Consider the following 14,408-nt stretch of genomic DNA (forward strand, 5'->3'; position numbering starts at 1 on the left):
TTTTCCCTTTTGACAATCTCCGCACACATATGATATTCCAGATGAAAGATTAGACATTACCTCTAACTGCATGGTACTTACTCAAGTTCTTCAAGGTTTTGAAATTTGCATGTCCGAGTTTTTTATGCCAAAGGTCAAGTTCGCTGATTTGCACATGTTTGCATGAAAGTTCCTCACTTATTTGATAGCAATTATCCGAAAACCTTGTACCTGTCATTATGCACTTGTCAGATTCATCAAAAACTTCACAAGTATGTTTATCAAACTTAACAAGCAAATTATCATCACACATTTGGCTTATGCTTATCAAATTTGAATTTAATCCTTCAACATGAAGCACATTGTGGAGCTTTGGTAGTCCTTCAACTTTCAAAGTACCCTTTCCAACAATTTTTCCCTTAGCTCCCCCTCCATATGTAACTTTGCCACCTTTTTTCTCAACATAATTGGTGAGACATTCTCGTGATCCAGTCATGTGACGGGAGCTTCCACTATCAAAGTACCAATGACCTGCAGTGTTAGTTTTTAACGATGTATAAACAACTTTACAATGAGTTTTTACCTTTGGGACCCAAATTTGTCTTACAGTAGGTCGATGGTGGGAGGTGTTGTGGAAATTGTTGGACAACATTCGGGGCAACATCCGACTCGACTTTTGATTCTTGCGATCATCCCTGAGTTTAAAACAGTAGGGCCTGATATGACCAGGCTTAAAGCAGTAATGACATACATACCTGCGTTTTCTTTTCTTAGCGATTGGTGCAACATGTTGTCTTTTTGATGAAGAGATTTTGATTGGTGAATTGGATTGTGGTTGTGGAGATGTATCAGCTTTTCCCTTCACAAAAACCGTAGACTTGGAAGATTCACCTATTTCAAACACACTGTCTTTGAACTCTAAGCCTTTCTTGTCATCTCTTCCCATCAAAAGTATGGATTCAAGCTTGGATGTGCTTGAATTAAACTTGGACAAGGTTTCAGTTGCCTTTTGAAGTTCTTCTTTAGTCTTACCAAGTTCCAAGTCCTTTTTGCTTAAAATTACTTCAAGTTTGGCAACTACGGCTTTTAGTTCAACGTTCTCCTTCATGAGACTTGAGTTCAACTTATTTCTTTTGGTCCAATCTTCAAACAGCTCTTCCTAAAACTTTTGCACACTCTCAAGAGTGAGTTCTTCATAATCAGCTTCTGATTGATCATCTCCACTCAAATTTCCAGAAGTTGTGGATTTCAAACATACTGAATTTTTGCAGATATTGCGGCCAGGTGTGGCAACACCTAGGGCAACACCGAAAGGATTCACCTGCAGCCAGCAATTTTCTGTAAATAGTGCAGTCAAGGAGGTTTGACTTTCTTCATCGGTGGATTTCTCCTCAGCATCGGATTCTTCATCGCTTAGAGACACATTGTAGCCTTTGTTTTTTCGCAGTCGGTTAGCACATTCATTGGCATAGTGTCCAAAGCCCTTGCATTCTCTACACTGCACCGAATCGTACCTTTTTGAATTGTATTGTCCCTTGCCTTCATTCTGTGGCTGAAATTGTTGCTTGGCAGGGTACTGTTGTGACTTTTCAGGTGCAGGCAGGCTAGGAAATTTAGATGGTTGTGCATTCTTCTTTTTATCTCGGATTCTTTTCAAGTAATCACCAAATTTTTTTGTGATAAAAGAGATAGAATCCTCGCAGAGATCAGAATCATTGACTTCTTGAGATATTTGAAGGAGTTCATTGTAGGAGTCATTTGAAGCTTGGAGTGCAATTGTTTTCCCTTTATCCTTCTTCTGCATGTCCAAGTTCATCTCGAAAGTACGTAATGAACTGATAAGGTCTTCCAATGCAATCTTAGAAGTGTCCTTAGCCTCATCTATTGCGCAAATTTTTATGTTGAATCTTTCGGGCAGAGAACGGAGGACTTTGCTAACTAGGCGCTCATTTGAGATAGATTCTCCAACACTGAATGCCTCGTTAGCAATTTCCCGTAGGCGACGATCATACTCAAGTATGTTCTCAGATTCTTCCATCCTCATCATCTCGAATTTGGAAGTAAGCATCCTTAATCTGGTTCGTCGCACACTCTCAGACCCTTCACAGTGACTTTGGACAATATCCCATGCACTTTTAGCCGAAGTACAGTTTGTGATTAAACTGAACATGTTCATGTCAACCGATGTAAATATAGCATTCAAAGCCTTTGAGTTGTGGTTCGAATTTTGCACTTCATCAGCAGTCCAGTCAGTTTCAGGCTTTGGCCGTTTGTCACCCTCTTGATCTATCATGACTGGTGGAGTCCATCCATTGATGACACGCTGCCATGCCCGTTCATCTAGAGATTTTATATAGTATCTTATTTTGACCTTCCATAGGCTGTAATTGGTACCATCTAGAACTGGTGGTCGAAGTGCTGCTGCTTGCAAATGAATTGTCCATCGGATTAGTTCTGTCAAACAAAAACAAAAACCAGAATCAACACTTAGTATATCAAGAACCTGCTCTGATACCACTTGTTAGGATTATTTTTGTCCGACAGATGTTAAAAATAATAAGACTTTCAGTATAGGATGTAAAACAGTAAATTTGTGTTTTATCAGAATTAAATGTTGTGCCAGATGTTACAACATCTCGGACAACATCTATATGCAGTGGAAAATTAACTTTTATAACACAAATTGATTTGAAATAAATAGATGGACAAGATTAAACTTTCACAAGTATAAATACTTGTGCGGTGCCTTATGGCAAAAATTACTCACTAGAAAAATCAATCGTTCACAAAAACCTAACACTAGTGATTATGACAAAAATCAATTTTCTCAACAAGTTGAGAAAACAAATGCTTTCTAAAACAAACAACCAGAATAAAACTAAAACAAGAAAGCAAAACGTGAGCCAAAAAGGTAGATCCACGAGAAGCAATCTTCGGCCAACTTCTTCCCAGATGTTGTCCGCAGATGTTCTCAACATTCACAGCAACACCCTATCACAACTCTTTAAATCACAGCACGTCTCTTGAATAAGGTTTTCTCTGAAATTCTGAACGTGCACACAGAAGTGAATATTGACCGGGAGGAAGAAGCCGCAAGAAAAACTCTCACTAAAAACTCCAAGAAAATCTTCTCACGTGAAAACTTTTCACGAAAACATCCCACGAAAAACACTTCGACTCCACGAAAATTCTACACACAAACTCTCTGCATTTTTCCCACGAAAATTCTTTCTTTTAAGCTCCCAAGAAAATCACCTCCACGAAAATCCTACACGTGAACTCCTCCACTAAAACTCTCTCTCTCTATGCTTTTTAATCTTCATCTCTCTTATTTATATTTCACTTCAACTCACAAGGAAATCTACAAAATAAAGAAATCAAGAGTTAAATCAATAATATCATATCTTCAAGATCTTTATTATAAATATAATATCTAGAAAATGCAAACACAATATTCCACATAATCTTATCAAGAATGAAATTAGATTTAAGAAAGATATTATATCACAATAAAATCTTAAATAATTATCTAGAAAAGCAAAACCATAATTAAATATTATACTCAATCAAATCAACAAGGAATAGATAATATTATGAAATAAATCAATAAGATATATCAATTAAAATTAGGAATAAATATTTCCCTTCAAGAATGATGATGCATGGAAAAAGTGATGAAAATTATAGGGTTGTGCAATAAATGTATTAATTAGCTTAGCAAACTAAGTAATAATGGAAGAGTGGGTTTTCCAAAATTTAATTTCGAGTTCGAGTAAAATCATCGTTATGGATATATTAAATCATTATTGATGTGCTTCAGATTAATTGGAAATTTCTAAATTAATAATTTTTTAAGGAATTTCTTTGAATTCAAGGCCGGTTTTTATAAAAAGCATTACCCGATCGGCCTACGTTGTATGGTTTGCCTTAATATTATTTATCTACGTCGTCGTCTTCGGACAACAGTTGTGTTACGTCGTCAAGTCTTTGGACAACAGTTTTGCACATATATATATATATATATATATATATACAGTTTATATATATGCACACACTGAATAACAGAGACAAATTGCTTATATTATTTCAAATTGCATTATGACATTTAATTCATTTTTACATTTTCATTTTATAATTTCAAATTAAAGTATGATCCTTAATTAATTTATATAATTATGAAATTACCTTTTATGAATATAAATAAAATTAATTACAAAATAAAAATTGTACAAGCACATGTTACGTGCGCGGATGCAATATTATATATAAAGAATAAATTATGAAATAATTAAGAAATGGGAAAGGAAAATTGACTTCTACTCTTATATTTTTTTCAATTTTCGTCCTCGAAGTTGTCAAATATATATATATATATATATATATATATATATATATGTTCATTTTCTGACGAGCTGATGAGATATCAATGGAGCATTGACGTGATGTCGATATAACATTAACGTGTTCAATGCTCATGAGTACTTCCGATAAAAAAAATAAATTGTCAATAATCGATAGATACATGAATAAAACTGAAATTTGACAACATAAACAACTCAAAAATGTTTATATAAATAAAAAAAACAAACATATAGAAAAAAATTGCAATTTTTACTTGAGAAATTGACAAGATGAGACTCTTTATTTGATCGTCGTTTTAACTTTAATTTATAGATCCATCCCAACAGAAAGGCACTACTACACAATTCCAACAACGCTAAAGAGAATAACATGAATATGAATTCGACATCAGTTGAAAACCAATGATGATTATAGAGCACTACAGTCGTTTTCATTTGTACAATCTTCTCCTGAAAGAGAAAATGGAGGCCATTTGTGCTGAACGATAGGCTTTCTCGTCTTTAATTATTAGTTAAAAGTCGAGAGAAGTCACGTCTATAGGACAGGGGTCAACCTTAATTTGTACTTTTTTGTAATTGTTTGCTAAATTCTTGATCAGACATAAGAGGTAATTAAGGATGTCGTAAGATAATATTATCCTAAAGTTCAATCTTCCAATAGTTCTTATTTTTCTCACAGAAAAAATCACGATCTTTACACGCAAGAATAAACTTGAACCGTCGGATATGGACTTGGGGAAATATTTTACGGGTTAATTGAATTCAACCTCATGATTTTTTTCTAGTCACGTTTAATTTCTCGACATCATGTAATTGTCCACAATAATCGTACACATTCTCGAAATTCAAATAACACAACTGCAAATTCAACCTACAATTCTAAAATATTTATTAGTAAGTCTATGATAAAACGGACTTAAATTAAAATCATGTTCATATTTACAATAAAAAAATAATACTTTTGATATTAAAAATAATACATTTCATGAATGGTTCAAATAAAAAATTCATCTCACAAAATTGATCTGTAAGACTGTCTCATAGCGATTTTTGTGAATGTTTAATTAGATCAGTAATATCTTAACTTTTAAGTTAATGTTAAAAGCTGGACAAGAGAACTTTTTATCAGAACAAATTTTAAAGACTTACATTAAAAAAGTTTTCTATACTTGAATTGAGCTTTCAATGATTTCACAAGTGCTTAAAAAAGTTAAACACGTGTTTATGTTTAACACTTCATTATCTAAATTCTTCACCCTAAGAATACAATAAATCTGTCATATGAACCAGAAAAATTACATTACACATAGGAAGGGGTGAATCCCATTAATTTTTGCAATTTTTCTTAATTTTTAACCCAAATTGTACTCCGACTAGATCAAAAGAACTAAATTAACATACAGTAAGGATATTCCGTTCTCATGTTTTATTTTGGCATCTACACTTGTGCCATGTATTTTGGCATCTACACTTGTGCCTCGACCAAGAAAATTTACATAACCTGATGAATCTGTGACAAAAAATCAGCTGCCGCTCGCATTCAACAAACTTGGTTGGAGTTCGTTGCCTGCAACTAGGCAATATATGCAACTATAACCCCGAAGCTCCACGTGCAAAATGATAGCAGTAAATGGTTGCTTTTCTTTTTGGTTTATTATCTCCACGCGGCTCGTGATTGCAAATCATACCTGTTTGTATGTGAGAGTTGGGCCTGGTTTCCACTGTGACTGCACCAGAACTTCACACCTTCACTGTGGTGAAAAACAAAACATAGGATCTGGACTAAAGTCCAAGTGCATAGCTTGGCATCAAGGCCAGTTTAAGATCATTTCAAGATGACACGATATGGTGATAGATCAATCTTGACACAATCAATAATCTTTACAGGGAATATGAAGTTTTCTTAGTATTACATGGAAAAAATAATTAAGTTGATACACTTAGATCTGCAAATGTTTGTCCAGGACCCCCTTTCGGGAAATTTTTATAGTTGGCTGCAAGAGAGTATCCAGCTCTAATTGTCTCCCAACAATCCAAGTCATGGATATATAAAAGTAGCACCAATGTTTCGAAACAAGGCTAGCAAACAGGAAATAGTTCTGATCATTTCGAAATATTAGGGGTTATTGCTTGTTTTCTTCGAATGTTTGTTCCAAGTTAGTTTAAAATGCTACTATTGTCTTGTTAAACTTAAACTTGATCCAATAGAAGAGAATAGGCAAATCTCATTGAATACCCGAACCCGTACCTAACATTATCAAATACTTAGTAAACTTAATCTTTATCCATTTGAAGAGAATAGACAAATATCATTGAACATGTGAAATTATATCTAACATTCTTAAATAATTAGTAGGTTTATGGAGTTGAAGAAGTTTGACCGGACATGTTTCGTTTACCCTGGGGACATATGAACACAAGATATCATTTCATGGAAATTAGCATACAGGTGGATTTTGTTTTCTCTTTTTTATTTATGTAGACTCTTGAATGATTTTCTTGATGTATACAAATACATATCTGGAACTTGTAGATTATCATGCACCTTAGAATTATTTAAAGGACTTCTACTTAGGATTTGATCAGCTGTCTCATGGGTCTATGTAAATCTAATATTTGTTTTGCTTCAGTTTAAAGCTTTGTGCTGCCAAAATGTTGTGAGACAGAATGACAGACTTGGTGGCGGCCGTAACACATACTTTTTCTCCAACTTTAGAAAATGGTTATCAGAATTTCAGTGAGCACACCGCATCATGCTGAATGGTCTTACCAACTATCTGTGACCAAATAGTTTGATGCCCAAGAAGTGCTCAAGATATCTTATGCTTAGAAGAAAAACAGCAATTAATTTGTGTTCCTTCTAGATGATTTTGTATGTGCAACTAGTTCTTGGACTATCAATGATTAGAAAAGTAAAAACAAGACGCTTAATTTGGTTGCTCAGTATTAAAATTATCTTAAATGTTGGAGGTCGAAAGAAAAAGAAATGGAAAAGTAAAATGCAACAAATAAAAGAGACAACATACTAAGCAGGGTAAAAGATTGTGCTGGATACCTTAAAGATAATGGCAGATAGCCTGAGAATACAACCATACTGGAGGTTATTCACCATATGTGTCCTCAAAATCTCCATTGGCAGAATTTTCTTGGCAAATCAATTCATTGCCCCCCATAGAATTCGATCCAAGGCCACTCCAAGTCACTGGTGAAAGATCATGATTGTTCTTTACCTGATCATTACCATTGTTGCGTTCAACTTCTGATGTCTTATTGCCGTCTGCAAATGATGCACCAACATTGAAATCTGAAACCAAATCAAACCCTGACTGCTCCACAGGTCCAGAAAAAGCAACTGTAACACCACCCTGATCAGATGGCTCAGAAGGTTCTTTCTTTTGTTTTCTCCATTTCTTCGTGGATGAAGTTCCATCATCCTCAAAATCTTCTTCATCTCTTTCTCGGTGTAAATAAACCCATAGCTTTCTTTCCCCATCAAATTGCACACAAGGATCGCGTTCATAATGCAAACGATCCAGTGCACCGCTAACAACTTGATTGACCTGTGCATCAGAAACGTCTTCCACAATGTACTGCGAATCTCTAATCAAGGTGCAAACATCCGCTCGGGTTCCAATGCTTCCAGGCAATCTAGCAGCCGCATCTCTCACAAGACAAAGAATTGTGACATGCGGTGGTCGATCCCGTTTCAACATAAAGTGGTCCCGAGCCTTTGATGTTGGCTTGCCACCACACCTTCTCAAAGGAGCAACAATTGATTTCTTACCATCAACGGCAGTATAGGAGAATGCTCTGTCTGGTATTAGATACCTAAGGACTTCTTCCTTTCGGAAGTAGGTTCTTACTTCTTCAGGGTTCGGACTGATGGTACTGAGACTCTTCTGAGCTCTCAGGTCCTTGAACCTCTCTTTCTCATCCAAAATGTTTTGCATCAGTGTCAAAGGAGGAGCAGGAAGGCTTCCTATTTGCTGAAGGGCATCCTGACTGTTTTTCAGCCAATTAGCAAACGAGTCAACCAATTTGACAAGTGTTTTATATGGAAGGGCCCACATATCTGGAGATGTCTCCTCTTCAATCACCATAGAGTCAGAAAAATTGTGAACTACAGGACCAATCCATGACCAACTCTTGGTAGATTTTTCATATACAACAAGAGGTTTCCACCCTTTTGCTCCTAGAGGTGCAGTTCTAGATGAAAATATTTTTAAAACGCCTCTGACCAAATCCTGAAGTGGTTCCTGAGTTTCAAGAATACAAGGATCTCCAGGATTTGATCTAACGAGGCTAACAATTTCCTGAACAGTACGAGAGATGATGCCTTGTTCCGTAGAATTTGGTAAAGCTTCAATACACACACCAGAAGTTGAATTAACTGCGCTGGTATCTTCCTGCTTTCTTTCTGGTTCCTCCTTGACCCCTTCTCCAGCATCAACTTTAACGTCATGTTTTCTATCCTCTGAGAAATCCTCTGGAAGCATAGTAATCATAGCCCGACGAACAGCTGAAAGAAGATGGATAATGGAGAATGAAAACCCAGTAAGTACCGTAGGTAAAATTAAAGGAAATGACTTGTTCTTCGGTTTGGTTTGCGCCTCGACAACTTCCATTTCCACATCTACAGACGGTAGCTCAGAAATTTCATCCTCTAAAACATCAAAGTCGTCCTCCAACATGTTCTTTTTACCATGTTTATTCAAAGAATTGATACCATCGAGTAGCAGCTGAGCATCATGTAGACAATCATTATTATCTTTAAGGACCATGTTGGTTGAACCATCCTTCAGTCTTCGTTTCTTTGAAATAGTATTGCGTCCCATCAGATGAACACCAGATATTTCGGTATGGTGGCCTGTGGATGGCTCAACCATCCGACCTTTCTTTCCCAACTTGAAAGAAACTCCATTATCTGCTCCAATTGGACGCGGCCCCTGCAAGTCATCCTCAAGACTATAATTGTTCATGTAATCTGATGGAGGATAATCAGCATTACATTGAGCCTCACTTATTGGCTTTCTCCCAGGAATAAAAGATGATTTCAGAGAAGATGACTTGAAAATGTTGCCATGGCTTCCTTCTACATGACCATTTCTTCCAAATGGATAGAACAGTTGTGGATCATCGCCTCCAATTACATTGCCTGATCCAATAAAATAATTTCTCCGTGAATCATCAGAGGGCAACACATTCAAGTAGCTAGCATCATGCATCTTACCCTTGTGCACTGATTTAATCATATCTAGATCTTCACCATAATCGTCCATCTGATTAGAAGATTTTAATGATCCATCAAGTCTAAGGTAATTACCTTTTGCATATTTCCTAGAAAGTTTGACCTTTTCTGGCTCTGGGCCATATTTTGAATCTGGGACACCACCAGGGTAAGCCCACTTGCTCCTCATCAAAGGATTCTCATCATCATCATCCATCATTTGATCCGAAGAATCAGACTCTGTTTCTTCACCTCTGTCCAAGTCTACAATATCTATGTTTTCTGCCACATCTCTTCGTCCATTTGGTTTTGAACATTTTCGGAACTTTTCTTGAAAACTTTTAGCTCTACTCATAGATTGTAAGAACTTATCATTTGCATTGAGATCAATGGCTTTCCATCCCGTGCACCATTTCTTACTTATGGCATTCAAATCTGCAGTGTGATCATACGGTGAATCATCAGGAAACGGACCCCCAAGTGGTTTACCAAGCCATGATGGCTCGCTTCCACCCAAAAGCTCAAGTTGACTTGCTTTCAAGGACGAATTCAACTTCTGATTGTGACCAAACTCCATCTCATTCTCCGAAGACAATTGCTGAAAATTCTTGGAGAAGTTCAATTTTGCCCCCCAATTGTACATGTCTCTTCTATTAGATGACTTTGTAACCCTAATATCGGAAAACTGATTAACAGCACTGTTCCTTCCATGATCACTTATATCACTCCTTGCTGTCTCTAGAAGCCCCAAGGAACAATCCACGTCACTCCCACCAGCTGAGCCTTTTTGTTTCTTTCCAAATTTCAAACTTTTAGACTTAGAGTTTACTCCACCTTGTGGTACAATTCGCTCTCCGTGCGAAGCTACTGCAAATGTTGTGTCTTCCTCATCATTGTCTTGTATTAGTCTCTTCTTCATCCTGACTGGTGAAGAAGTATTATAAACAGCTACCGCTGGTTTATTCCGATAAAGAGGCAAAGCCAAACCATATTGTTTTGACTGCATGTCGACTTCAGGGTGAATCGACAATGAGTGGTCTGCTAACTCTTTTGCTGAGGTAGTTTTGGATCCAGCCAACTTCAAAGTACCTTTAGGGTTCTTCCTTGCCTGCTTGTTTGATTCCGTGACAACTTTTAGCCCAGGAGTACAAATATCCAATTCCAAGTCCCTGCAATATCCAGAAAACCGACTTGTCTTTGGAACTAATTTCCCATCCTTTGCCTTTTCGCCCCATAAATCATTTCCTGAATCATCTTTGTCAGATGTGTCAGTACCAAACTTTTCCATACTCTCATTCATCAAACTCTTCTGACACTTCTTAATATTCAACACACGAAGCTTCTCTTCGATGCTATACCCTTTGCAGTTCATCCATGCATCTCTCATTTGACAGAGATTGTTTACCATCACATTTTGATGCTTTCGAATGTTATGATAATGTTGTCTTCTCTGGAGGAAATTCAAGCCCTGCCTGTAATGTGTTACCCTTGGTTCACATGATCCTTCCTTCAGCATCTCAAATAATTTATCAACAGGACTTCCAAAATGCAAGTTATCACAAGAAAAAAGCTCTTTCAGTGTGAGAACAAAATTCTCTTGGTCCATATCAGGTAAATACTTGGCAAGACTAAATCTTTCCTTTTCGGTTAAAACCTCATTCCATACTTCCATAGATAGAACATCTGTAAACCCACGAAGATCATAGAGTTCATAGGGAATGCTGCAAGTTTGATCTCCGACTTGGCAAAATTCCTCTCCAGTTTGGCCTAATTCAAGTAAATCAAAGTCATCGGATCCCGCTCCCGAATCACATTCATCAAATAGATCATCTTCATCATCATCTGAGTCAACAGCTGAAACAGAGTTTCCACGCTGCAAATTTTCATCATCACTACACACAACCGTGTCCCCCATTTGGGGCAACTGATACTCTGGATTGCAACGAGACACCTTAAACCTACACTTGTCAATCGCCATTCAACAATAACATAAACGCAAAAAACAGATAACAGGAATCATGTCTCGTCAGAATTTCAGAACAACGTACTCCAGAAGCTTCTCGAGCTCAATAGTCAATTCAAAATCCTAGAAGAACGAAAACAAATCCACATCAAGTAATAAAAAAACCCGCCTGTCCAATCCAATAAAAATATAAAAAAACACACAGCCCAGTAACTCTGAGAACAAAACACTGAAAGTAGAAAGAATATAATCCAATTCCCAACTCAAACAAGTACCCAATCCAATTCAAATACTTAACTAAAGAAAAACACCCAGATTATAAAGCAAAGCCAAACGACTAACGAAATCAAATACCCATCAACCATGCTCTGAAAATACTTGGAAGAAGGTGATGATCAAAGAATGCCCTGGAATTCCGTAGACGTAAAAGAATCTGAGTGGGCAATTGAGATGATACGAAAACCCTAGCAATCGATATGGAAAGAGGGAAGAAAGAAAGTTAACGAGGACGTGGCCGCAGTATGCTAATGTAATGTGAGCGAGGAGCCGACTGATTCAGGAGTTCTCCTGAAATGACCAAAATAGCCCCCATGTGGAGGAAGAGAAAACAGGTCGCCACCTACCACACACAAACACACACACATATATATACACTTGTTAATCAGCACATGCGATACGTATGTGTACAATCTTTTTTATCATTGTCGATGTACTAAAGTGAAATTTGACAAATTATGGAGAGACTAAATTGATATTTGAATTGTTGAAATTAAAAAAAATAAAAATAAAAGTGTGTTGAATTTTTTTTTTTAAAAAAAAGCAAAAATCAAAAGTGTGATATTAGTATCATATAAGGGTAAAATTAGAAGAAAAATTTGGTATCCCTCTAGATGATTACTATCATATCTTCACCCTTACTAAAATAGAATAAAAGAATAGATATATGAATGAATGCAAAATATTAACTAGAAAGAATACAAAGTAAAAGCAAACAAAACAAGTAAATTCAATGTATAAAATTTGTCCCTCATTGTAATTTAATATCTGCTCTTCCAAATCCTTCAATAATACTTATACTACCAAAAATTGTATTGATTACTTTTTCTCGTTTACAAATATTAGAAATATCGATTCTTTTTAAATATAGAATGTATCGTCGTGTTATCAACGAGACCTAAATCTTTATCATTTACTTCATGTCCAAAGTCTATATTTTATTCACAATAATAAAATTAATAAGAATAAAATGATTTTATTCATAACAAAAGAAAATAAATACTTTTATTCATTATAATTAAAGATATATTCTATCAAAATAACATAAAGTCATGTCATAAACCAATAATCTAAATAAGTCATAAATATGCAGATACTACCAAATAAAATATTTAATAATTTGCACACTTCCATATCATATCAAATGATCGATTCTACCTTCCGGATCTTCAAAGAAATCGGAAATATCAAAATATGTTGAAAGTGATGAGACTTGGCTTGAATCTTCACATTGATGAATAAAATAGTCTTAACATTCTTTGTTTTCTCTTTTGATTCATGATATATATCAACAAGGTGTTTTGAACATAGGACAAGTATGGTACCAATGTCCTTGTACTCCACACATATAACACTCATTTTCTGATTTCATTCGATTTTTATTTTGACCACTTTGAACTTTCTTCTCTTGAACATTATCCCACTTTTGGCAGCTTGTATTCTTTCGATTTATTTGATTATAGCGATCATTGTACTTACGAGGTTTTTCACGTCCATGACCATATGGATGAAAACGTCCTCCACGTGCCCACGACCACGACCATGATTATATTCGATTTATTTTGTTTTCCTTTTTCATCATGCATTGTCATATTCACTTCAGCGAAAGACTTGACACTAGTGAGACGGATCATGATTTTCATAAATAGCTTATTATTTTGCTTAGCCACAAATAAACATGAAATCAATTCAGAATATTTTTTGAAATGTCTCTCCCAATATTGCTACAGCAAGACCACTTTAGAGGCATGAAAAGTAGAGTATGTTTTTTCCAACAAATTATCATGATTTATTTTTTTTCCACATGATTTCAATTGTGAACTGATGTGAAATAATGCATAGTTATTACTTAATTACTTACAAATTTAAAGTCTTGTAAGCGCAAGTGTATCCAATCATAACATGTTTTTGGGAGAATCACCATCTAGTGTAATATGAAGCACCGGACCTCATGCTTCTGTGTTTAAGATAGGCGGGTTTGCGACGGCGACGGACAACGGGGTGATGGCACTAAAGTCATCTCCAACCCGTCATGTTATATTATTGTAACTATAAACTCTAACTAAAAAATATATATTCTATAAATATTTTATATTGTTTTATTCATAACAATTAATTTATTCAACAAATATTTTTAAACATAATAATTAAAATATCAATAATATCGAAAATATTTTATAAATTGATTTCATTAAAAATTATTAATAAATTTAAAAAATTAATTAAATATATTTTAAAAAGTATTAAAAATTTAAAATATTTAATTTTATTATTTTAACTTATTATTAATTAAATGTAATTAATTAACTATTAAAAAATTACAATCAAATATAAAATAATATATTTAAATTATTAACCTACAACAAATATTAAAATGATTTTTATAAAATAGAAATGAAACACAAATATCCAAGTTTTAATTAACTTGAATTACCATATAAATCTCATAAATGGTCAATTAGTGCATTTAGTGGTGTGAAGTGAGCATATCTATCCTTCACTTTTTTTGCATCGAGCAAGAAAATTTTGAAATCTTAATTTTGAAATTGGTGCTTCCATCGTATGTTATATAATTTTAAAAAATTCAAGTTTATTGAAATAA

General features: G+C 35.0%; 1 protein-coding gene across 5 annotated transcripts; it reads right to left on the bottom strand.

Moving 5' to 3' along the window:
- Positions 1-5,598: 5,598 nt before the first annotated feature.
- LOC142553477 (uncharacterized) lies at positions 5,599-12,113 on the bottom strand. Of its 5 annotated transcripts, XM_075663754.1 has the most exons (3): positions 11,885-12,112; positions 7,396-11,653; positions 5,599-6,091 (listed from the first exon to the last, which is right to left on the bottom strand). In XM_075663754.1, the coding sequence occupies exon 2, from the start codon at positions 11,543-11,545 to the stop codon at positions 7,442-7,444; it is 4,104 nt and encodes a 1,367-aa protein (XP_075519869.1). In that variant the 5' UTR covers positions 11,546-11,653; positions 11,885-12,112; the 3' UTR covers positions 5,599-6,091; positions 7,396-7,441. The 5 variants fall into 5 exon arrangements, with proteins under 5 accessions (XP_075519869.1, XP_075519871.1, XP_075519870.1 ...); XM_075663756.1 differs by having other exon boundaries at positions 5,599-6,086; positions 7,396-12,113; XM_075663755.1 differs by having other exon boundaries at positions 5,599-6,067; positions 7,396-12,112.
- Positions 12,114-14,408: the final 2,295 nt, after the last annotated feature.

The sequence above is a fragment of the Primulina tabacum genome, chromosome 8 (assembly GCF_025594145.1).
Source record: "Primulina tabacum isolate GXHZ01 chromosome 8, ASM2559414v2, whole genome shotgun sequence".
NCBI lineage: Eukaryota > Viridiplantae > Streptophyta > Magnoliopsida > Lamiales > Gesneriaceae > Primulina > Primulina tabacum.

Bases quoted from the DNA above. Each gene is read 5' to 3' on its own strand.
- LOC142553477 (XM_075663756.1), bottom strand. From the start codon at position 11,545: ATGGCGATTGACAAGTGTAGGTTTAAGGTGTCTCGTTGCAATCCAGAG.